The sequence below is a fragment of the Anopheles stephensi genome, chromosome 3 (genome assembly GCF_013141755.1).
Source record: "Anopheles stephensi strain Indian chromosome 3, UCI_ANSTEP_V1.0, whole genome shotgun sequence".
NCBI lineage: Eukaryota > Metazoa > Arthropoda > Insecta > Diptera > Culicidae > Anopheles > Anopheles stephensi.
Window position 1 is genome coordinate 39436002 of NC_050203.1, and position 24830 is coordinate 39460831.

The 24830-nt window shown below is 42.0% G+C and overlaps 1 protein-coding gene across 5 annotated transcripts; it reads right to left on the reverse strand.

Moving 5' to 3' along the window:
• Positions 1-721: 721 nt before the first annotated feature.
• On the reverse strand, positions 722-24255 carry LOC118511968 (nucleolysin TIAR). Of its 5 annotated transcripts, none has more exons than XM_036055701.1 (9): positions 24133-24255; positions 21501-22258; positions 20489-20576; positions 18107-18182; positions 17570-17672; positions 11995-12187; positions 11591-11914; positions 11361-11508; positions 722-9879 (listed from the first exon to the last, which is right to left on the reverse strand). In XM_036055701.1, exons 2-9 carry the CDS (start codon positions 21754-21756, stop codon positions 9838-9840), a joined length of 1230 nt encoding a protein of 409 aa, XP_035911594.1. In that variant the 5' UTR covers positions 21757-22258; positions 24133-24255; the 3' UTR covers positions 722-9837. The 5 variants fall into 5 exon arrangements, with proteins under 5 accessions (XP_035911594.1, XP_035911592.1, XP_035911593.1 ...); XM_036055699.1 differs by having other exon boundaries at positions 24077-24183; XM_036055700.1 differs by having other exon boundaries at positions 24053-24148.
• Positions 24256-24830: the final 575 nt, after the last annotated feature.

Sequence of the window (24830 nt, forward strand, 5' to 3'; positions counted from 1 at the left end):
GAGAAGCACATAAGGGGTTATAACATGACCGTTTTATCTGTCAACCTCTATTATCTCAATTTAGAGTAGTGAAGAGTCATTCGACTCTTTTCACGGATCGAGCCGGAGTTGGGTTCGACTCTATAGGAATCTAGCAATACTCGATAAGCATATGTGAGTTCGTCCCGTTGGTTTGGGTCGATTCATGGGTGCAACGCGTTCGGATCGAACCTATTGGTTGAACTTGCCTATCCATTGCTGCACCTACGGGTTGTCTCAGGTTCGTTGGAACAAGGAATGCTATCCGTGTTATGAGGATAGTTCCCTCAGGGTTCTTTCTTTTCCATTTTTGTAAGTCTAATTGCACTGAGACCGCGAACCTTCAGAGAGGGAATGTGTGGCCGCGTAGCCACACGCCGGTGACGCGTTATCACGGTGTCGTGATGATCCAGACGGGACAGTGTCCAATGGTATCTTCTCACCACGTCGCGACGCGTTGTCATCATAATGGGCCACTGTTCCCACGATTGGATAACTCCCGAACGATTCCGGATCACTTAGGGATGGCTCTGACCCTGTAGGTTCGGGTCGATCCGCCCATCACTAGTATAAAGCACTAGAAAATGGCTATTCTGACGTGAGGGAGTTTTACTAAAAAACCGTAAAATCGGTAAAATAATTTACGAACATTCCATTTAATGGTAAATTTTAAACAAACAAGGAAAACAAACAGCAAAACGCATTGCTTGATAATCATCATGTTTTATTGATATTTTCGTGTCAATACAACTGTATTAGTTTTATGGTTGATTTGTTGTTGCTGTTGTTGCTGTTGTTGTTGATTTTGAGTTTTTGTTTCTCTCTATTCTTGATTCATTTGGTTGGTTTTGCGCTTGCAATTTTACTGTAATTGCTGGGTAATTCCTTTTCACCTCGCTCGCTCCTGCCTGCTTGCTTCCCTTGCCCACTGTGTTGGGCCATGTTTTTCGCAATATTGCAATATAGTTAGTTCATTTTAAAACAGCTTAGCACAATGTGTATTTGCTTTGTTTGTTTGTTTGTTTCGCCCCACCTGCTCATTTATAGGTATTGTGCCTGCATCGCCGGCATTCGTCGTTTTGTGTGTCCACCTTTTCTTTTTTTTTTGGTTGCTCTTCTTGTTTTGTTTTTCAATATCGTACTTGTAAAATAATAGTTTTGCAAACATTGTTTGGTATATATTTTTCACTCTCTTTTTTTTGTTTTCATGTTGTATGTAGTTTTGTTCATCTTGCAATTTTGTTATTTGTTGCAATAATGTATATCTATATATATATATATATATATATATATATATATATATAGTGTGTGTGTGTGTGTTGTATGTGTTGTTGGTCTTAATTCTAGTAGTTTGAATTGAACTGTACTGTTGTTTTTCATGTTTTTGTTGTAAACAATTTCACACGCAATCATCACATAGGGTGTGTGTGTGTTTCTGTGTGATTTTATGTGGTTGTCGTCGTGTCTTTTTTATCGTTGTTTAGATGCTTTCCATGTGAACTACTTGCAACAGAACGGGTTGTTTCATTAGGAGACCTAACCTAAAAAAGTTGTTGTGCGGCTCGTCTGGATTATTCCAATCGAGCCCTTCGCCTTCCGGCCAATTTTGTCAAAAAGTCAGGAAACGTGGTTTTTGGATTGAGAGTGGTTTTTTGGTTTTTTTCTGGGGTGGCATTTTCATGTTGATGCTTGTTTAATTATTTGAATTTATATACGTGCGTCTACATCTATAATGTGCTAACCATGTGTGTTTATGTTTCGTATGTTTATGTGTGTGTGTGGTTGTGTGTTGCTCTTGCATGATTGAATTTCCTTCTTTTTTTTGGATATTCTTATGTTAAGTTCTTACTTTTTAAGTGGAGTTGTGTTTTGCCATTCCACGGTTTGCTATGGCATTTCACTCGAATGTTGGTAGCGTGTGTGTGTGTGTGTGGCACGATGCGCTCAACACACACACACACACGCAAGTCGTGCGTCGTTACTATGGTTTTCTGTTGTTGCTCCTGGTTACCTTATTACCTTAGTCTGCTAATAAGTTGCATCTTATTTACCTATTCATTTACCAGCAAATGTGTGTTTTACAAACAGTTCATTGTGTCGTTTTCATTTATAAATATAATATGTTTGATTTGTGTGTGTGTTTGCTTTTGTTTTCCCCATGTCAATATTTAATGGTTTTAACTTTAATGGTTTGATTGGTTGGTTTGCTTTCACCTTCACCTTATTAAGTTGTGTGTTGCTTTGTGTGTCCTTAACTTAATACTCCTTTCGACATTGTGTTTTTCCTCTGTCCTCCTTTTTCCATTCCACTTCCTTCCCTTTTCCCTTTTCGAAACTACGACTACGAGCTCGGTTTGTTTCTCTCTTAATGCTGTTCAGTGTTCCATTCATTTGGCAGTCCGCCGTAAATTCAATAGTACCTGGCCCTCCGCCTGGTCTCTTGGACTGGTCAAAACACCAGACACCAGGGCGTAAAAATTTGTGCTAACAAACCAAAACCGAGTGGTGTAAGAAGGTTGTGTGGTGTAAAAGCTTGGCATACGACTTTTCCCGACCGAGGCAAAGGTTGTTGCCTTTGCGTCCTCCCCATTTTCCTGGTGCGCATTCGCTCTAAAGCATCGATGCGGGCCGCTTTCCACTAATATCTCCATACAAGTTTCCTTCCTCGTCTACTGTAATTGCACGTGTTTTTGCCGATTAAAACTAACGGAACGCGATATCAGCGAGCGCGCGCCCCCTCTTCTTCGCCGCTTTGTTCAAATTGATCCAAACCAACAACGTTGCTGCCTCTTGTAACGCTACACTGTTTACTTTTTCCTTTTCCTTAGCCTGCTTGTTCGGCGCAATTGCAATCGAATTTTTACTAATAACGAACTTAACAACGAAGTGAAAAACAACCACCTAACGAGAACGCCCATCATCTCAGCTGAGCAAATGTGTTGAACAAACAACCTATAGAGAGAGAGAGGAGAACTTGTGGCGCGCGTGGCTTCACTACACAGATAGGTCCAAAGATTTCATGCTGGAAAACAGTCCAAAAAAACAACAAAAGAAATCACAGTATTTCAGTTCCACGTGGTTTTTGTGTGCTTTCCTCCTTTGTTTTTTGCAGAGGTAGGCATCGGAATCGTTAGTTAGTAGTAGCTACTACTCAGTAATCACTAGCAGTTATAATGTACGCTTAGTATGATAGAGTTTGTTTCCGTTTTTGCTTCAGTTTTTAGTAATACTAGATAGTGTTAGCTGTGTAGAAGTTGCTTACCCCGTAGAGATAGTTAGGTTTTGTTGCTGTTGTTGTTGTTGTTGTTCTCTCTGTTGTCTCTATCCCAACCCGACCGTTAATTTGAACGTCTCCCTGCTCTCCTTCTAATGCTACGGGTAGTGTCTGGTAACACAGTGTTTGTTTCCCTATTTTGCAGGAAGGTTCCCCTAATATCGATTGCCTTATTTTTTTTCGTTCGGTTTTGCTTAGTTTGCTGTTTTAAGGTTTTCAGAGAGAAAGTGTGAGAGTTGTTTTAAATGGTTTAGTAAATCCGATTGGCGTTCCCGACCACGGTAGCCTTCTATTGCTATCTATTTGTTTTATCGAAAAAGTGGGTCCGTGTGTGTGTGTGTGCGCGCGTTATCGTTGGCTGCTAATCAGTCCCACTCAAACCCAAACACACACACACACACTCGAGAGAGAGAACATTCTATTGGTTCGGTTCAAATACTCAAATCATGCTACACAATATGCACTAAAAATAGACCTTTTTTTTCTATCTGTAAGATTCCTTCCCGTCCTAGTCGCCGGTCGGCCATCTATATGACTCCCGGTTGTGCCTATCGCTCAAAAATCACTGCCCAATATATATATATATGACTCCCTTACGCTAATCCTTCTGCTGGAGTTAGTGTTTAGTGTTTGCTCTTCGTCTCTGTATTATGCTCAGCTTAAATTCATCTCTCTCTATCTCTCTCTTTATATCCTCTTATCTTGACATCGCAGGCAAATGACTGTCGTTCCATCACAACCCAAACTTGTGTGTGTGTGTGCGTTTTCTTTGTGTGTATTTAATTGTTTGCAATTCATATTTGCTCAATTGTGTTTATTATATTGTTTCCTACCTTTACGACATGTGTTTTTTTTCTTTGTTTGCTCATGTTTGTGCTAATGCTTCTTTTTCTTCATTTACTGGGTTTCTCGGGCCAGTTTAATATTGCAACACTATATGTCAACAGTGTAATATAGTGACAATTGGGGTAGTCGGGTCAGATCGAATCCCACCCAGACCACCTTCTTTTCCGTTCGCAGGACTGTGAGACTATTCAGCTTCGGGAAAAAAATAAAGTTGAAGAAAAGAAGGGCAATTCGAGCCGACCTTTCGAGGTTGTGGTGCCAAAGAAGTAGAAGAAAGCTTTATGGAACAGAAAAAGCATTAAAATATCTCAACAAAAACACGAAAAATCAAACAGAACTATCTTCTAAATTTAATTGAAGTTGTAAAATGAAACTTCCAGGACCGGGGTTCAAATCCCATCCAGACCGTTTCCCCGTACGTAGGGCTGACTACTTTACTACGGGTAAAATCAAGTCACAGAAAGCAAGAAATGGCAGGCCGCGAGACCTTTCGAGGCTGTAGTGCCATCGAAGAAGAAGAAGTATAATAAAAATAATATCAAATCGTCGAGTTAATGGTTTAAAAATTTAAATATAAAACATCGAACCACGCACTATAAACATTCTGCTTGACAGTACTGTTAGCTAAGTATTTTCTATTGTCGGATTTTACCGAGTTGAATGTTCCCGTTGAGTTTTCGCGTGTTGAGAAGGGTTGACGAGGTTGAATTGCATGTACAATGTCGCCTTGTAGCCTTTTATGCTCTTGCCATATAGTGTTACAATGTTAAACTGACCCGAGAAACCCTGTAATTCGCAAAGTCTGCTTGGATTCTGGTGGTGGTGGCTAACGATTGTTTCTGCAACAAAAATACGGACAAATACGGAACCGAAAGTTCGAACGAACGAACTTTGGGGGATTTTTTTTTTCGACGTTCGATTCTCGTTCAAAGAGCGTAGTAAATATGTTTGATTGTTGATTCCATTTTTGTTTGTTGCATTGCTTTGCCTGGGCTTTTCCCCGGGTCTGTTTTTAGTAGTTTTAGTAGTAGTAGTGTTAGTATAAGTACTTGTAAGTGTGTGTGTGTGTGTGTGTTTTTTTTCGGCTTTGTATGTAACTGGTTCGACTTTACTTATCCGTTACCTCATTTAAAGATTCCAATACCTATCTAATATTCGCACTGGTTCGACGTTCTATGGAGTTTTAGCTTGGCTCACTCTCCCATTCCTTATGTTAAAAGCTATTAAATTGGTTGCTGTAGACTGTGTGTTTTGTTTTGTTTGCTGTTTGCTGTTTGCGTTTTGATGTTTTAGATGCTTGTTTGCTTTTAGGTAAGATATTTTAAATTGTTTTCGTTTCGTGTTGTTTCTCTCCCTTTCTTTTGTTTACTGGTTTGGTTTTATGTTATTCCCCCCAAATGGTCTTTCTTTTAGTGGTGCTTGTTAGTTAAGTTTTGCCAGCAGTAGTTTTTGCTTAGGTTGTCCGGTGTCTTAAAAGTTTCGGCTCACCTTTCTTCTTCTCGAATCATAGAACGTGTGCTGGCGTCAAAGTGTTGCAGAGCTGTTTCATTCGGTTTCTTTAATTAGTAAAGTTGTCTAGATTTTACATCCTTACGTTTCCCGCTGTTTGGCTGTAGGGTAGGGGTTTACCAAAACCAATACGCAATCTATATATATGTATATGTATATGTATATATGTTTATCTAAAACTGAAAAACCATCCTCCAAAATGGGCTACACAACTGAAATCCAATCAAATACGTTTCAATAGTTGTAAATAAAGTAACAAACACCGTTTTTTCTTCTCTTCTTCCTCGACATTTTGTTTTGTTTTTCCTTGTTGTTTTGCTTCAGGGACTCATGTGTGTCTGTGTGTGTGTGTGTATATATGTAAATATATATATTATTTTAATATACGAGATATGGGAATCTCCTCTAATGTGTCTTAGGGATCTCGTCCAATAGTAAGAAGACTTGTTTGCTTTGCATTACTATTCTTTCGCACTCTCGCACTCGCAGCGGTAGATGAATCTTTGCCAATTCTTTCCGGCATGCGCATCTCGTCATCCTCCACATCGATGTCGATGTTTTGCAACGAATTGCTACTACTGGTCACATGGTATTTTTGCGTTTTTTATTTTGTTTCGTTTACCGGTTCGCTTTAATTGCTAGAGTAGAAATTGATTTTTGTTTTTCACCATATCGGCACATTCAAACAAACAAAATCGTTTCCCAACTCATATTCTAATCGCAGCAACCGCTGGTCCAAAGCAACGCCTAACAACGGAAACACGCGGTTACGGTTACAAAGCATAAACTGGTTTCGCATCCGGAACGAAATACATTAAAATGATGTGCATCTACAATGTACAAGATATTTACGTTACGCCACCCCGATCGCGGTCCTGAAGGTTTTTTCTCTCTTCTTCGGGGAAGTCTAAACTACTCGAATAGTAGATCGAGTAGCCTTTTACTCCCATTCCGTCCATTCCCATGAACAACAGTACATGATCGTGTTCGACCGACGGCTGGCATGGTATTTTATTTGGGTTGAATAATTGCTTCAATTGCGTTATTTGCTCTTGGTTGGTTGTTTTGATTGGGTTTTGGTTTTAGTTTTTTTTCAGTTTCAGTTTTCAGCTATCGTAACATGTCTGTTGTTTAGATGTTTGAGTTTTGCGTTTTTGATTGAGTTTCGGTTTACTGCTTCCTCTTGCTTTGTTTTCTTTTTAAATGTTTCTTAACGTTTACGCTTTGTTCTAGGTTTAAACCTCGTTACTTTAACACTATTCACTAACTCTTTATTTAATTACGAGTTTGCATTTTACTTCGATAGGGTGTGTGAGTGTGTTGTGTTGTGTATGTACCCCAAGACGATAGAACATTTCAAAAGGGTTCCGTGTTTCTGTTGTTTGTTGTAATAGTTTTGCAAGGGTTTAGTGTCGCTCCACATGCCCTTTGGAGGAAAATGTGTATTTTTTGTCTGCTCTGCTTATGTTATGTTATGTCTTATGCCTTCCTTCCCCAAAAAAACCGTTTATCTATTTATCTATGCTTTTGTTGCGCTACACCAACGGTAACGGTTGTTTTGCCTAAGATCCCAATATGATTCAATACAGTTTCCTTTACTTAACCCTTTGCTTCTTTCCGGTTTTGTTTTGCTGTTTATGTTGCAGTTGTTGTTTGGTAAATTGTTCACAGTTAATTAAATATCTCCTATCTATTTTGTGTATATGTATAAGTGTATGTTTTTTTAATTCTGGCCGCTTGCGCGGGGCCTCCTCTATATATAATATATATAATTATATATTTTTATTTACCTTCATATATATATATATATATATGTATATATATGTATTGTTTTGTTTAGTCGTCAATATAATTTATCATTCCGGTTTGTTTTGCTTGTTTTTTTTTGTTTGTTTGTTCTGTTTTGCCTCTTCTTTGCTTCGAGTAAACATCATCTACCATTCTCAGGGATCTCTTGTCGAAGTCCGCTTGCGCATGCGTGAATCAATCGTGTTATGTTTTCCTCTGTTGTGTTACAGTTTTTTCATCACAATGGTTTCAAATGAATGTATTTTTTTGTTCTCTCTCGCTCTCTTACTTCGGCTCTCCCCGTCCTCTCGTTTGTTCTATGCAATTTTGATTGTATTGACACTGTTGGTTTTTTTTCGTTTCATTTATTTTAAAAATATTTGGTCTAAACAAATGTTTCGTTTCGTCGCCTTCCAAACTCTCCACCACCAACACCACCACCACCGCCTTCATTTATATAAAACATTGTATATTCGCAAAAATTGGTAAAATAATAAAAAATATATATGTGTAGCAGTTTTGGAATTTGTTTTTGTTTTTAATACCGTTTCCGCATACGAGATTCATACAGGTGTGTGTTGTTGTTGTTGTTTTGCTTCTGTTCGCGTAGTGTCCATCTTCGGAGGTCGGAAATGGAACTACGGGACAATAAATAGAGGGGAAAACAAAAATGTAACTCTCGTTTTGTTTTAACAAATTGCATCACGTTTAAATTAAATTACTACACAATTACGACAATTGCAACTTTTGTTTTCGCACACAATAAAGTGTTAAAATTGAATTCCATTACTGGCTTAGAGATAGCACTAGCAGTTATCATACCTGCAGTAAAAATGTTGGATTAAAGTACAAAAACTAGACTTAACGATTGCGACTAGATTTGGATGTGGAATGAAGGATTGTGTTTCGTTCGGCCAATTAATCGTCTGCGCGTACCGCGGACAGCTCGGATTTTCGCTCGTAATGCTTCAAATTGCAGTGGAAGTTTGCCTTGGTTTGATGTACCAGTTAGTCTCGCAGAATTGATATTGTGCACCTTGTCAGCGCATTAAGAGTGGATTGCGGCGGTAGCAGCGGCAACCACTTCCAGCACATCATTCCACTCTACATACGCTTCATTATCATTACCTCAGTCTTGGCATTATGTACTTTTCACAACTACAGTGTTCACGTTTTGCTGTCGTTGAAATGGGGGGGAAAGTAATTGTGGAAATATTCAGACTGCGAACTTTTAAAGTATATATAAAAAAAAAACAACATATTTCAACACAACACGGTAACGCGGAATTTGCATCCTGCCTGAAACCTAAATACTACGTAAGTCATTGTAACACCAAAACTTGTTACCGGTATCGCGCACGCGCCCGCGATACTCTTTTAGTGCTTTATGGTCATGTCGCGTGTTTACCGGTTTCTGCTGGACGAATCATTATTGTGTTCACAAGCTGGGCTGGGGGATTCCATCTTCCAGCGACTGATTTTACAACTAGTTTTGCTTGTTGCCTTGTTGATCGATCTGACTGTCTGCTCTGTTGTGGGGTGTTTTGTTCTTCTTTTGGCATTATGCCACCACACAACACCACAGCTTATTGCTCTAAGGAATGCTTTCGGGGTGTGTGTGTGTGTGTGTGTTTCACTCTTCACTGTTTGACTGACTGTAAAAATCAGCTTCGTTCGCCGTCAGCTAAATGCTGCCTCAAATTGCTCAAACTTTTCCATTGCCATCCACTCGGAGCTCGCTACAGTAGAGCTCACCGTGTGTGTGTGTTTGTTTGTTTATTTATTTGTTTGTTTGCTTTTTCATTTAATGAGTACTATCTATCATGAAAAATATCAGGAGTAAAATTTCTAGTGTTCATCATTCTCTCTCTCTCTGTTGTCCCTTCACATGTTGCTTGTTCAATACGCTATTTCTCCAGTGTGTATGTGTGTGTTTGTGTGTCTGTGCCACGGTTATTATTATTCACATATGATTGGATTAAGTGATGGCTGACGCCTGCCAGCTAAACCCTTCGGCCGGCCTCGCCTTAAACTTAACTAAACCTTCACATGTTCGCCTTGCTCCGCGTAGTTGGTTTCCATTTTTTTTTTGTTTGATTTTTTTCTATTTTGTTTTGCGTTTTTTTTTGTTTAGATTTTCTTGCATCTTTCTTCTGCTCTTGTTGCTGTGTTGCTCTGGTCTCACATCGTTTCCATCTTGTGCTAGTTCTTGTGCCTGGTGTTTGGAACCACCAACATCTCGTGTGTTCGCCTGTCCTGTCTGTCTTGTGTGCTTCTTTCGTGTGTATCTGTGCTTGCTCTTTACTGTTTTCTTTTTTTTTCGGTTTCGAAAAATTCCTCAAATACTCTGCACTCTAATTACGCTGTGAGACACAGCCGCACAGTGATGGCCATCAGGGAAGCTACACTAGAAGACTTGGCGCTAACCATTCGTCTTCAGCTAACTGAAATGTAGGTAGGAGGAAAAATGGAACATATTAACACGGATGACGCATGATGTGGGTGGGTGCTGGTTGCTTATGTTGTGTTATTTCGGTTAGAAGCGCAGGTGCATAATTGCTGTGTGTGTCTGTGTGAGTCGACGATTTGGACAAATAAACATCATCAATCAACGCTTACATTACAAATTAAGCTATCCTTTCTCTGTGATTGTGTCCTCTCCAATCCCTCCTTTTTCTCTACCGCGATTGTTTGGGAGATGGGAAACCGTTAGTGAATGTGTTTGGGTCTACAAGCAAAGCTTACAACGTTTTACAGAAGATGGCGCCACGTTGTACATTATGGGCAGAAAATGCTCATCATTTGTGCTCATTTGTCATGCTGAACTTATGGAAAGTCTCCAGCCAAACTCCGGAAAACCAAACTTTTTTTAAGATAAGCGAATGGAGCCATGGACGTGACTAAAAGCTTTGGGAATCATACAAAGAGCTGAATCTTGGATACCGCACGTTAATGGATCGATCTAATCGCAGTAACAGTAGGTTTTTAGGTAAGGACTTGCAAGTTGTGCATTGTTCATAGTAGGCTGGGTTATTTTTGGTATAAAAACGGAGGCATGTTTTAATTAATCTACTCTGTCTATCCTATTAAGTAATAGGTCTAGTACGCGTGATTTGATCGGTTGAAGAAGAATAAGTCCATCCAGATAGGAGGAAAGTTCGTGTCGATTTCGAAGCTCAGTGAATCTTGCTACGATAATTGCAGAGCTTCCAGATACGACTACGTGGAAGACTCATCAACTGGGAGCAGTATCGAACCCAACTTCTTTGTTTGAAGTAAGCATTGAAGGATAAAGGACCAAACTTGACACGAGTAAGTAACTTTTTTCATTTTTTTTTTTTACGATCAAAAACTATTTGGAGATGATTTCGATAGGAGATTCTGCCTCCTCCATCTTATAGTCTAGACTTGGCTCCAACCAATCAGAAATATGGGGAAAATTTTTAGTAGTCAGTGGATACTGCTTTGGCAAAGAATTATAGGACTTCTGGGGGAGAAAAATCGCTGGAAACTTTCTTGTAGACCAAACACGATATTAATCAAGATTCATACGAATGTTTGGAAAACGTAACGGATTAAACGCAGAGAAAAACAAAATGTGGATAACGTGTGTTTGTTACCAAACTGTGTGTGCCATTTACCCTGTGCGGCTGTGAGTGGAACATAAGCATAACTAAACTCAAGACGCGCAACGAAAGCACTCGGGCTGAAAGTGGGAGTGTTGGCGCGCCGGACGTAACGCGAGAAGGACGGCGTTAAGGGGCGAGTCGGATTCGCACGGAAAGGCTTTTCTAGACACTTTTAGCGTACACTTGGTGCAAAAAGCCCGGCTGCGGAGAAGGTACATTTAGGGAAGATTGAGAAGAGTGCTTTGCCAGTGCGCGTCAGTGCTAGCAGTGGTTTGCTACATTTGCGGTGGGCTCACCTGGAACTGCTGCATCGGGTACGCGACAACGCCAGCCGTTTGCGGCAATGCTCCGCCAACGCTTTGGGCCGTAATTTGTTGGGCCGCGGTCGGCAGCTGTGCCTGCGCTGGTACAGCGGGCCAGGCTCCGGGAATCTGCATGCCCATGCTGAAATGAGCAGTAGCGAAAGAAGGTGGCTTTTTAGTGTCCAGCTCGAGAGTCGCGCGCGTCTACGGGCCCGCATACGTACCCCATGTAACCCTGCTGATATCCGGCAAACTGGCCGTAAGTGTAACCCTGCATGCCCTGCAGAAATTGACCTTGCAAAGGTGTTGCGGCCGGTGCAGGCGTTGCCGGATATGCCGGAGCCGGTGGATACCAGTAGCCGGCCACCTGTTGCCCGTACGCCGTGTTGAAAGGGAAGCCGGTCTGGCTCAGAGCCTGGCTGGCGAGCGAGGGAGCATTGTTCGGATCGCCGCTTTCCTTGCCCCAGGAGCACTTTACCGTTTGGGAGTTAATTTCGGAGTTGTGCACGGCGACAATGGCGTGTGTGGCTGCCTCTTTGGTAGAGAACCTGGTAGGAAAATGGTAGGAGAGAAATCGGTTATCGGCATGAGCTCCGTGAGATCGGCAGTCGTCTTCAGGCGCCTTTACCTTACGAACGCGTATCCCTTATCCTTGAAAACCCTGATTTCCTGTATGGTACCGAACGGGGAGAAGGTTTTCTGCAGAATGTCCTCATTCAATCCGCCGGCCAGAGTGCCACCGATCCCGCCACAGTAGACGGTGCAGTTGGTCGGGCTGCTTTGATTGTACACTTCATCGAATGTCAGCGGTTTCGCGTTGACTGAAACGGCAACGGTGGGAAAAGTTTGGAGCACGGGGTGGGGGAAGGAGGTACGGCCAAGGGGGAAGAAAAGACGATCGGTTAACATGGGTGGCGTAAGGCGCACTACAGTACTAGCGCTGATTAGCTGTGTAATGTCTGTGATAATAATTGGGAAAAAAGAATGGAATCAATCTCGTGTGTGCGTTTACATTCGAGCGCTCACATGGTTTTTTTTTAAATTTTATTTTTGAAAACTAGAGAAAATAGTACTTTTAATTTGATTCGGAATAATGAGTTTGAAAAAAAAAATGCAAAACCACACACAGCATCCCTTGCAGCCAATGCTAAGTATAAAGTAGTAGTAGTAGTAGTAGTAGTAGTAGTAGTGAAAACAATGTACATGATACAAACAACATCATACAGCGACTAAAACTGCCCGTCCAAACCGAACAAAAACAGATCGCGCCCGAAATGTGGACAGGGGGTTTGTTTTTCCCCCAACAGATACAATGGGCTTTACGTTTTGGGCTGTGCGAGTATGTGGTGTCCCCGGACCCGGAATGGATGGGTAGCTGCACACTCCGAGCGATCAGATGCAAAAGACATTCGTCGCACCATTCGAATTGCTGCCCTAGTCGGTATCTGTTTCCGTCTGTTTCTTTTCTACAGGGTTAACACAGCCAATCAGCCGTCCTAAAGCTCAAAGTCTATAGAATGTACAGGTCGATGCAGCTGGAAGATATTAAGCTTAGAAATGAGTATGCATCTCTCCTGTGTTTGCAAACACTTTTCAGTTTAACTGCCAAAATCAGCTTCAAAATGTCTGCCTAGCAACTTCCATCGACTTGTATGTCAAATAGGTTTTGGTTAAACCGCAAAATGTTTTCCCACACGGTCACTCTGTCATCGTACGGCTGCAATTCGACATCATGAGTTTAGAAATGGCATAGAGAACACTGAAACGGTTAACCTAAGTCATGGGTTGATTGAGTTTTCTAAATAAAATGAACGTAATTGCTAAAACAAGAGATTGTTATAAACAAAAATCATACATAGTTTATAGTTTTGAAAATTAAATCTGACAATAATTAATCTGTATATTAATTAAAGGTACGGTGGTAAATGCGACAGCGGTGCCGGTCTTCACACGGCAGCACCGGAGCTCAAATCTCATCTGGGCCGTTCCCCCATAGTGAGGACTGACTATCCAACTATGCGGTATCAATAAGTCTAGTAAGCCAGAAACGGCAGGCATGACCTTTAAGAGGTTACTAGGCCAAGAAAGAAGAAGAAACTATTAACTATAACTTATGACCACTGTCGAAAGGAAAAATAACCATTAGCTCTAATAAATTGATTATAAAAAAAAAGGTTTTACGCTGATAGATGCTAAACATATTTTTTTAGTAATATCTTTAAAAAAAATTGAAAAAGTTTTTAAAAGAGTTTTTTTTAATGACACTTAAAAATTTAACAGCAAAACGCTAATTTCACAGATAAAATTAAAACTAAGCGAATCGACCATATAACACATTCATTACAACATATTCAGTGTTCACAATGCTATTATGTGTTTCATGATGCCGAATTACGGCTCTACGATGCTAAAGTGACAGTTCGAGAAACAAAACATCCAGGCCCTTTGCGATGACCACATGGACTGTGCCAAAACCCTGTAACGCGCCTAAAACGTATCCGACAGCTCTACATTAATTACTCTTGCAGACAGCACTCTACCCATACACACACACACCCATTCAAAAGCTTAGTGGAGAGAACAAAGAGAAACAAACAAACGAACGAATAAGGATATGAACGAATATGCTAGTACAAAAGACATCGAAAGCCATTCTACGTAAAGTAAGTGACGCGGTTCTCCTTTCGGGTTTTTTTTTCTCTCCTCAACGCCGGCATTTGGTTAACTGTTTTGCTGTAGCATTTGACGCAAGGAGTGGTGTGTGCATGTGAGATTTGAATGTAAAATTGTACAAAACCAATCAGCAAAAGTATATCGCACGAATATGTTGATATATATGTATAGATATATGTATATAGGTTTGGTAAAATATTGTATATATATAGTTATATGCATATAATGATATCGTAATAATAATAATGTAAAACTATACATATGAAGTAGTACAAAATTTCGAAGAAGTATAGTACTAATATAATAAGCATTTGTATATATTAAGGGGTGGAAAAAAATGGTAGAAAAATACTGTTAGAAACTAGGTCAGCTAACGTTTCACCAACACATTCAATACAACGTGTGTGTGGGATGGAACGGTTTTTTGGTAAAGTTCAATAATTTACTTCTTCCGTTAATTCGAAATCTCTTCCTGCCCCTTTCGCTATTTCTCGCGTTTTAATCGCGGCTACATTTTATTATACACAGTTACAGTAGCAAGCTCTTGGAATCTTGGTTTTTCGGTTAGAGTTGGTCTGGTTTCCTGAGGCGCATTCTAAACACATATTTGGCCTAACTTGGTTTTGGTCCCTAATCATTATCACGGGAAGTATCACCCGGACACAAGGATCCTCCTAACATATAAAGCTTCGAGCATCTGCTGATTGCTGCTGATATAGCTTTGGTTGCTGATGCAATCGTTTGGGTTTCGTTCATCCACCGGCTCGTCAGCTGGAGAGCCTGTTCGCTTTGCAGTTGACCCACGGTGATGCCCGGGTCAACTAGCGTCGAGGATAATGCGGACAAGCAAAGGTGCAAGAGCGGAAAAGAAAGAGGATGCACACCGAAACGCCTACACTAACGAGACTAACCACGGACTTGCACGGAGTCAGTTCGCAGGGCCGCAGTATCCCGGTAGAAGGAGAAGGTTCTTTTGCAACACAAAAGCACAGTAAGCACGCTAGTACGACACACCGTATAAAACAATCCGTTGAAACAATGCTTCTACCACTACTACTACTACTACTACAAACTACTACAACATCGGTCACACACTGCACAATGAGTAGTAGCGGAGCATAGTAGTAACATTAGCATTAGCGGGTAGCAGTGATAATTAGAAAGGGAAACGGAACCGAAAAAGGAACGAAACAGAAGAGAAGGTCGCTGGAATGGCTGGCCGGTTTGGGTAAGCTAGGCATGGTGGACAACTACAGCTCGTGTTACCAGATAGTACAGTGACTTCCAACGATTTGCCGGCCGAACGCCGAACGGACACAAGCGGCACTAAACGAACACGCGCCAAGGAACACTGTAGACATTGCAGTTGTACTGATTGATTTTGGACATTGATCATGCATGCGAATCGAATAACAATCTACTGAGTACGGAATAGTAAAAACCAGAAAACAGAAAAGTACAACACTCATATTTGTGGTTGATATGTATATATCGAACTAGTGGTAGTAGTAGTAGTAGCTGGAGTAGCAGTAGTAGTAGTAGTAGTAGTTATTGACGAATAAGTTGAAACAAAAACATATCGACAAAAAGGAATGGTTTACAGTATTACATGGCTATACACATCGCTCGAAGATCGGGGAAAAAGAAAGTCAAACAAACATATGTACACGGGTCGGGTTCATCTGCTAAACGAGATTGGCCCCTTTTGCAAACTAGTGACACTGCAGTCTGCTCTTAGATTTTACGTGTCCACAGTGTGCGCTTGTGTTGTAGAGTAGTGAGGGATGAATAAAATGCGCGCATGTGTGTGCGTGTGTGTGTGTGTGTGTGTAGATGTTTGTGTTAGTATGAGGTAGTAAATAGCAAGGACAGAAGAAGAAGAGGATAAAATGTAAATACTAATGAAGAAAAACGTATATTCAATGCACAAATGTTCGCAAACAGTTACCAAAAAAGAACAAACACAAAGAAAGGAGGTGAGAAATGGAGTTAAAAACAAAACAAAAACTAAAGCATTAATTATAAACACTGAAAAAGTAGAGAAAAGAGATGAAGGGAAGAGAAAGAAACACAAAAGACCATGAAAGTAAAGTACTTAAAAGCAGCATTCATAACAATAAGAAAGAGTTAACAAAACAAGAAAATGAGTGACAAAAGAAGGGCGACTGAAGAAGAAAAGGAGAAGTGAAAGATGTGGTGTATTTAGTAGGATAGTTGGTAAGAAAAGTTTGATTATAGTATGAAGAAACTAAGATGGAGAAAAAAGAAAAGAATATTTGGGAGAAGAATAGTTGTAATTTGTTTTTTTTTTATGCGGTACATGCACCGTGAACTTACATAAAGCATATTTCTGGCCGCACGCAGGTTAATAGGTCTACGGTTTTGTTTTTTTTTTTATATTGTGAATGTTTGTGTTGGGTTCAATTCAAGCTTAAAGCTCTACTGCAATAGGCGTGGGTTATACAGATAATTTGAAGAGTTAGTTTCCCCTTTTGTAAGAAGGTAAAAAGGTTATAAGAATCAGTATCATCATCATCATCATCATCATCATTGTCATGTGTTGAAAGAAGAATGGAAAAACGGAATGAATTTTATCGTATTGATTGAGTGATTGTCGTCACGGTGGCACGAATGTTTGAGTCAAAGAGCATCCAGGCGCAAGTGAAATTGTTTTTCACGAAAAATCCGCGAAGTAAAGAGGGAGGATGGGGGAACTGAAGGGGGGAGCAGGTATGAAGTGTTCTAAAGATTCAGTCTAAACAAAACAACAACTTTGTTGAGGCGCTTAGTGCATACGGGTGGAAGGTTTGAAGCCCTGGTAGTCACAGGGCTGATGAGTTAAGATAAAATGAAGAACAGCCAGAAATTGCTAGGCCCAAACCTCCGGTGGTTGTTGTGCCAAAGGTTAAAGGAAAAGAAGGAGCATTTTATTTTATTCACGAGGGGTTTCTATTAACCAAGTGCTAGTGTTGTTACTGCTGTGGCTTATTGCCTTTGTCGTTTTTGTTGGGTCCTTTCAAGTCGCATTTTGCGAAACTCTACGAGCCTAACATGGTTGCTGTGCATCTAATGTGATTTCCCTCCTTCTGCGTTTAACACTAGCGGTCGAAGACAGAGCTTCACGAGAGCTTAGCATGGTAGGAGCAAACGGTTTAAACAGTATTTTTGTAACTTTTTTCGATCCAGAGTAAAGAGAGCTTCGTAGGAAGAACAAACCGAAACAGGATAACACAAAACACACACCCTAACACAACTGTGTCAACTGTTCTATTTGCCATCGAAAATGCCAAATACCAAACTTAAAGAGAACAAAAAAAGAGAGAACAACCAAAACAGAAACCCAAAAGACAAATCATAACGTTTTTTGTTCGCAAAGAGCCAAGATAAACACTCTCTGCGTTATTGGTTATATGCGGTTGCGGTGTTTTTTTTTGGTTAACTTTTTTGTTTGTTGGTTGGTTGTTTGTTGCTTACGTACTAATATAAAATGCGAGTCGAGGATTGGTCGTTCGTGCGTGCGGGATACTTACTTTCGTTTTTGCTAGCTGGCGGTTTCCTAGTTGCCCAATTAGTTCGAATACTCCTCGAACCAAGCCATTGCCCATTCATAGCCGCAATTGCATTTTCCGCTTCCTAGAATTGGTTAGTGGTTGGTTTGGGTTTTTACTGTTACAGTCTCTGGTTTGCTTGTTTTTTGTTGAGGTTTTGGTTGGTTGGTTGGTAATCAATTGTTTCGCTAACTTTTGGGATAAAGTATCGATCTCTTGTTCTGATGCTGAGAACATTTTTTCGAGTTTCTGTTGTACACTACATGCTGCTTGTCTATACCAGTTAATTCAAGCTTTTCATTTTGTTAGTATCAATGTTTGAAAGTGATGAGTTTTCTACTAAGTGCCCCTTTGCTTTTGTTGGAATGTGTGTCTGTTTTCTCATCTCAAAAGCCTCTTCCTTCCTCTCCTAGCACAATTCTTACAACTTCACGTAAACAACTCTGTCAGTTTGCTTCGTTTAGAATTTTGAGCTTTCTAGAGAGTTTTGGGAAAAGAGAATGGTTGAACGTTACTTACCGTTTTCTTTACGAACGACACAAATCCGTATCCTTTCGACTTTAATGTTTGAGGATCCCTAACAACGCGACAATCACTATAAAAAGGGGGGGTGGTTTGGTGTGAGTTAATTATGCAAACACGATAATAAATTCAAAGTTTGATTGAAGAAAGGCTTCAAAGCGGCCGGGTAGGCTTCCCGGCCCACTAGGCAAGATAGAGAGCGAGCGAAGTTTTTGTGTGTTGGCAACATTTTTCGAAGAATAGACGCTTTGAAAGTGGATTTCTTTTAAATTGTTGTTGTGTTGAAAATAATAATAAACCTAAATCTGGGTTGGCATTCAACTGTACGACGTTTTGGGTGGATTGTGTTGATGTTCCCATCCCATTCTTGTGAGATTGTTGCGAAATTGGTGGATGAAACAATTTAACAATCTGCGTAAGAGAGAGGGTACGGGACAAAGCGTCATCCCGTTCGTTGGGCTGGTGAAAGAAAAGGGATTTGCAACCAAAACAAACCAACAACAGTTTGCGGGCTCTGCTCTAGGCGAGCATGCGTTGTACGAGTGCGACAAAACCACGCGTGATGATGGCAAACTTCAATGGGCGACAATGATGGCCCCCCCGGTTGCTTACTCAGAACCACTGAAACCTTTTTTGGTGCAGACGCTTTTTTTTTTGCGGGGGCCGTTGGGATGGGTTTCAATAATTGGAGAAGGAGCGTTGGCTGGTCGGGAGATAGCTAACGGGGACGGGTCTATCGAGCAGAGCTAGGCTGACGAGGCAACATAGAGCCTAAAACGCGCTAACATCAATATATTATTCCACACATTACTGGGGGCGGTACGAGAAAAAACACAACAAAAAAAAAACACAGGAAAAGCTGCTGGCTAAAAGATCGAAATGAAAACATTTCGTTGCACACTATACGGGAAGTGAGCTTAAACTGCTCGCTATCTTCGGTTGTTGTAGCAGTTGGTTGCGAAGAAATTGGTGGCACAAAATTTGAAACACAAGTCAATGGAAACCAAAAACAAAACAGAAAAGAAACCACATCCAAACATATTTTACATCGACGGAACTAAACGGAAATAACATACAGAGGTAGGAAAAGTACACTAGTACACTTGTTAAAACGGCGCCAGTTAGATATGGTTATGGAATTGTTAATATGTTGAATATATATATATATGCATAGTATACGTATTTACGCTAACACTGGACAAGAAGAACGAAAATTTAAAATAGTAAAACACACCATACTTCTAGAAGCAGTGCTCATTGAAAAGGTGGGATACCAGCGGACAGCTGCACCCGAGCTTAGCAGATTATGATTAATTAATTATAATTTGCCTAGAGTAAACCACCAACAAAAAAAAAACAGCACGACGAAAATACAACGAGGAAGGAAGCGTTGGTAAATGTATATATATATTTGTTTATAGGTATACATACATATATACACAAAATGGATGCCGTTGATGTAGTATGTATGTATATATATATGCATATATAAGTTGCATGTTTTCGGTAGATTATTATTAGTTTAGTTGGTTAGAAAAAAAAGACGATCAAGTACAATGAACAAAACGCCTAAAGCCTACAGAATATTGATTGGATATAAGAATTATGTACGAAGCTAGAACATGGATGAGTTTTAGGTATCTGATAAGTAGGGAAAAGAAAAGAAAAACCAAACTAAACAAACGGTCCAGTATATCGAAACGTGTAACATCTCCCGAATAATGGAGCAGACAAAAGATGGTGAGAGGAGCTAACATTCTAATCGAAACTCACTGTGAAAGCAAAACTGGTATTTGACACGCGGGTGTGTACAGGTAATTTGAATGGAAACAAGAGGATATATCTAAAGCAGTAAAGAAACTATACGCTCAAGTACAAGTAAAAACACAATAGAAACGAAAAGGTTTCGAAAAGGCACTCCAGCTATTGGAGCGAATGTGAGGTGCGCGAATACAGCTGGAACGCGCCAGACAGCTTGCCTCCTAATGAGGGCTGCTGCTCCCGGGCTTCCAAAGAGCGCTGGGCAATGGGAGGTCCTTTGATGTCCTTTCGCTACACAGCTATACATCGAGACTCATAGCACCCGACAGTGCATAAAACAATAGGGAAACAACCGAAAGGGAGAACTATTTGCCCGTCGGATTAGTTGGGGCTATGGGGTAAGAGCTGGTGAAGAAAACTGATAAACATAATCGAAACACCGCAAAAATGCCTAACCTAACATTCACGCTAAATGATGACTTAAAAAGAAAACGGATATATATATATATATACGGATTCAATTGCTCGTGCCTTGTCAATAGAAAAGATTGGTAAAACCCGAATGGGGGCAGGGCCGTTTTTTTGTGTGTGTTTTTTTTTCGCTTTGGGCATACTTACGATATGTCTCCGAACGGGGCGAATGCTTCCTTCAGGGTTTGCGTTTCAATTTCCGGGCTCAAATCACCCACGAATATATGGTAGTGCTCTGTGGAAGAACGGAAAGGAATTGGGCGTGAGAAATTGGGCACGAGAAGGGATCATTCGAACTGCTGAAAGATTAGATTCGATTACGATTAGTTTCGTAAACACCTGTTGGCAGGTACACTTCTGGATGAATTTATCATACACCCGACCAATAAAACCCTTCTCGTTGGCTTAACGATCTGCTAGATCACGCCGGCCAGCTAACGGGTTTACTAGACTTATTGGTACTACGAAGTTGGATAGTCTTCAACCATACGGCCGAATGGTCCTGATGGGATTGACTAATGACCCTATTTCTGCCTTAAAGCTGGCCTGAAAACCCATCATCACCGTCATCGCCGTCATCATGTTGCAATTCTTTGAAGGCCTTTCCCGATGACATCCACTATCCGTGGTGGCCTATGGTGCCACTGCCTAATGGAGTCCGGTTGACACGCACATAAACCAGCTACACGCAAAAAAAAAACAAACGTTGGAAAACAGCACACACCAATGGCAATAATAACGTGCTAACCAGCGAAGCCATACCGACCCTGCGTGTATGTGTGTGTGTCACAAGCCCGGAAGATCGGTCACACTCGAAAAGGAAATGGAGGACAGCGACAGCGCACCGCCGTCGGTCGGTCGGTCGGTCGGTCGGTGCGACTACACACGATGTACATAGGGGTTTATCGGTTGTAAATACTGCAATGCGTATCCCACACGCCAGAAAGCGCGTGGCAAAACCCCGTCCGGCAATGGGATCATAAATAAAATGTAAGTTTATTTACTGAACCATCAAAACGGTGCGAACGCCCCGAAAGCGTCGCGACCAGCAGCAGCGTTTGCAGGCGAGTGAAATAATTTTGCAAATGAGTGACGACGTCGAGCGAAGTGTCTGTGTCAAGGGATCGTACAGGTTCGGTCCAGTGTCCATCCATCCTACCTTGCTTTATTGCAGACAACTGCTGCAGTTGCTGTTGATGCTGTTGCTGCTGCTGCTGCTGTTGCGCTTGCTGCTGCTGCTGCTGCTGCTGTTGCGCCTGCAGCTGATGCTGGGGAGTAGTTTGCGTTTGCGTGTGGGCCGGATGGATGGCGAGCAGCTTCGCTTCCGGCGGCTTCTGGTGCGGGCCGACGGCGAGCTGCGGAGCACCGAGCGCCATCGTCGGTGCCGGCATCATCAGCGTCGACATGGCCAGCATGGTGCCTGCAGGCTGCACGTATCTGTACCCCAGCACTGACAGTTCGAGTACGAGTGATAAATTTGGCAAAGGTGGCTGTAGAACCGTTGAGCTGTGGCGCCGCTGTCCTCGTGTTGCGTACGCACCCGTCCGTCCGTCCGTCCGTTGGTCGGCAGGCCAATAGTCGAAGCCGGGTAATATCAATGCAGATCAACGGGATCTCAGGAGGGCCTCTACTTTCCGGCGCTTTCCGAGTTGGCGTTTACACGGCGTTTTTGTAAAAAGTCAGTATAAAACAGCTACTATCTTTCCTTTAATGTATGCAATAGTTTATGGTCCTCTGGGTTTTTCTTTTTCTTTAGGTCGCAAACACGCTCTCGTTACACGCTTCACACACGCTTCTCTACTCGGGGTTGCATTGGGTCGCAGACTCGTTGTCGTTGTGTCCGTCCTGTTTCAGTTTGGTTGGTTGGTTAAACTTTTTAGCTGCGGCAACGCGTCGGCATGAATGATCAATCGGACACTGGAGAATACAATGGGGTAAAACGGAATTTTCGGGTAAAGCTTCTATCTAATTCAAAGCATCGTATCTGTGTGTGTGTGTGTGTGTGGGCTGTTATTTGATCAAATGTCAGAATTTAGATACAGCAGTATGTTTTGTGTACAGGTGTGAGTGAGCTTGTGGGGTTAAATGCCAGTTTAAAGACCGTTATCGGCTATGCTTAAAGCTGCAAAACACTTTTCTATCAGACCCGAGCCGGCTGGCTGGACACCAATACACGGACAGTAAAATGTTGACGACCCACCACTACCAATCTCACTCAACTCCGAGCTCCGAGCGTGTCCTTTGTCCGTTGCGAGGCACTGCACCGTCCGGATGCTGCAGAGGTTGTGAAATTTGACACAGGCCCCAGATGGATCAGTGCGCAAGGAACCTCGGCATTAACCACTGTCACAAAGCTCGGTGAACACTGCACCACAACGACGAGTGTCGGCCGGTGGAAAATGCCAGAACAAAGAGATTCAAACAAAACCACCATCTCCGCACAGATGAGATTTTTTAAAGTTAGATAAGAGAAAGCGCGCGCGAGAGAGAGAGAGAGAGAGAGATAGGACAGCGAAAGAGAGTATGGATAATTGAGCTCCCAAAAAAACGGGAAAACATGGGAAAATTTGCGTAGCACTATCACAATGAACAAGTTCTCTTTGTTGTTTTCACGTGTTTTTCTTTTTTGTTATAAGGCATCGCGTGTCGGACATCCACTACGCCTTGCCTATGTACTCGTGTGGGTACAACATGTACTTGGTCAGTTATTCCGTGTCCAACTTCTTTCGCCATTTTCACTCCAGTTTGCTTCTTCAATTGGACTTTTCACACAACTTCACATCCTGCACAAAGGAGGAACACTCTCCTCCGGAACAGTCTGACCATGGTAAAGCTTCCACCGTACTAGTCCGTTTCGATTTTTTTACCCCCGCAATTTGGCATACATCAGCATAAATTATATTTCATAAAAAAGCTATCGTTTCTTTGTTCCTTTTTGAATGCTTCGGTGGGGGGTAGCACACAGTTTTTCCCCCGTAGGGAGCTAGCGGGTCCTTTTTTAACGCGATAGTCCAAGGAACGAGGGACTGGTCCGGAGAGGGGAAATCGGGCGAGCGGGCGGGCGGGGAGGTGTTCTGCGGCATTTTGGCGAGCCTCTTTTTCATCAATTAACAACACTGCGAGCTAACAACGGCACAGGTTTACGGTTAGGGTTCGCGGAGGCTCACCACGTTATCAACACGTTCTATACACCTTGTTTAGTGTTGCTATTTTCGCTACATAAGAAAAACGCACTAACACCATCACACACGCGCGCTGGTTGTGTATTTTTCACTGACAAAACTGCGGCTCTAGAGACCTTTTTTTTTGTTTGCACTTCCACTCGGACGTGTTCATTCATGTGTTATTTATTGTATTAGTTTTTTTTTGTGTTATGTATTTGAAACTGTGAACTGTCATTTCGTTAAGCACTGTATCTTTTTTTAAAAGTCCCGTTTTGTCGAATCTCCCAGAGTACACCACACCGAAGCTATGCGAGAGTTTCCATGATGTGTATACGTATGTGTGTGTGTGTGAGTGCGTGCCTTGCTTTCAGAGTATGCGTGTTGGTGTGTGTGTGTGTAGTTGAGAGTGGAAAATTTCTATTTTCCCTGGTGAATGAAGCTACTGCGGATATCTAAAAACTGGAATTTCGACGCGTAATTGTCGCGAAACATGAACAACAACAGCACACAGGCACAGAAACAACATGCATTTATTTGAGCACACTACATTTTTCTTGGACTGTAAACGTACAGGAACTATACCATAATAGCCACAAAGCACAAGGGTCCTAACTAAATCGTACTAACCGTAAGGCGGACACAGCTCTAACTGATCAGCTCGTGCCAGGATCAAGCAGACAAAAGGCACGACCGCGTGAATTGGCGTGCTTCGGCTAAAAAACGCTTCCTTCGGTTCGGGCCCCGTTCGCCGTGGGCCATGGATGCGGTGGGTGTGTGGCACGGTGCGGAGGGTTGCGCCACGGGAGCAAGGTACAAAGATGCACAGTCCCCGGGCCACCGAGCGTCCTCACCCCGAAGACGACCGCTTCGCACTGCGCATGCTCCGACTGGCGGTGGTCGTCCTCGCCGAAAGGATACGGCGTTCGGCGTGCGGCGGAATACCAAACCCGAACGAACGTTATTCATTCTAGCATCACAACCGTCCCAGCCTACTTTTCCACACCCGGTTTCCCACCGTCCACCACCTCTGTTCAGCCGCCTACCCCGTGCGCTCCTATCAGGCTCGGGGCATTTCATTCACAAGTTCGCTAGTGTGCGTGCGCCGCGTGCGTTCGTGTGCGTGTCTTTTATATTGATTGCGTCTAACTGTGTAGCAAAAAGGATGCCGGGCCGGGTTCTAGTGCACGAACATCCGAGAGCGGTGGAGAGGCCGTGTTTTTCCGGGGCGGGGACGCCTGGAGGTTGAAGGAGGAGAAGCAGGAGATTGAAAAACGAGAAAGGAATGAAATTCCATTGCCAACTGGGAAGAAGCAGGAAGCGAGCCA

Bases quoted from the DNA above. Each gene is read 5' to 3' on its own strand.
- LOC118511968 (XM_036055701.1), bottom strand. From the start codon at position 21,756: ATGCTGGCCATGTCGACGCTGATGATGCCGGCACCGACGATGGCGCTC. The intron at 18,183-20,488 runs GTAAGTATGCCC...CCCTTTTTATAG, and splicing joins GCCCCGTTCGGAGACATATC to TGATTGTCGCGTTGTTAGGG. The intron at 11,915-11,994 runs GTAAAGGCGCCT...TTTTCCTACCAG, and splicing joins AAGGGATACGCGTTCGTAAG to GTTCTCTACCAAAGAGGCAG.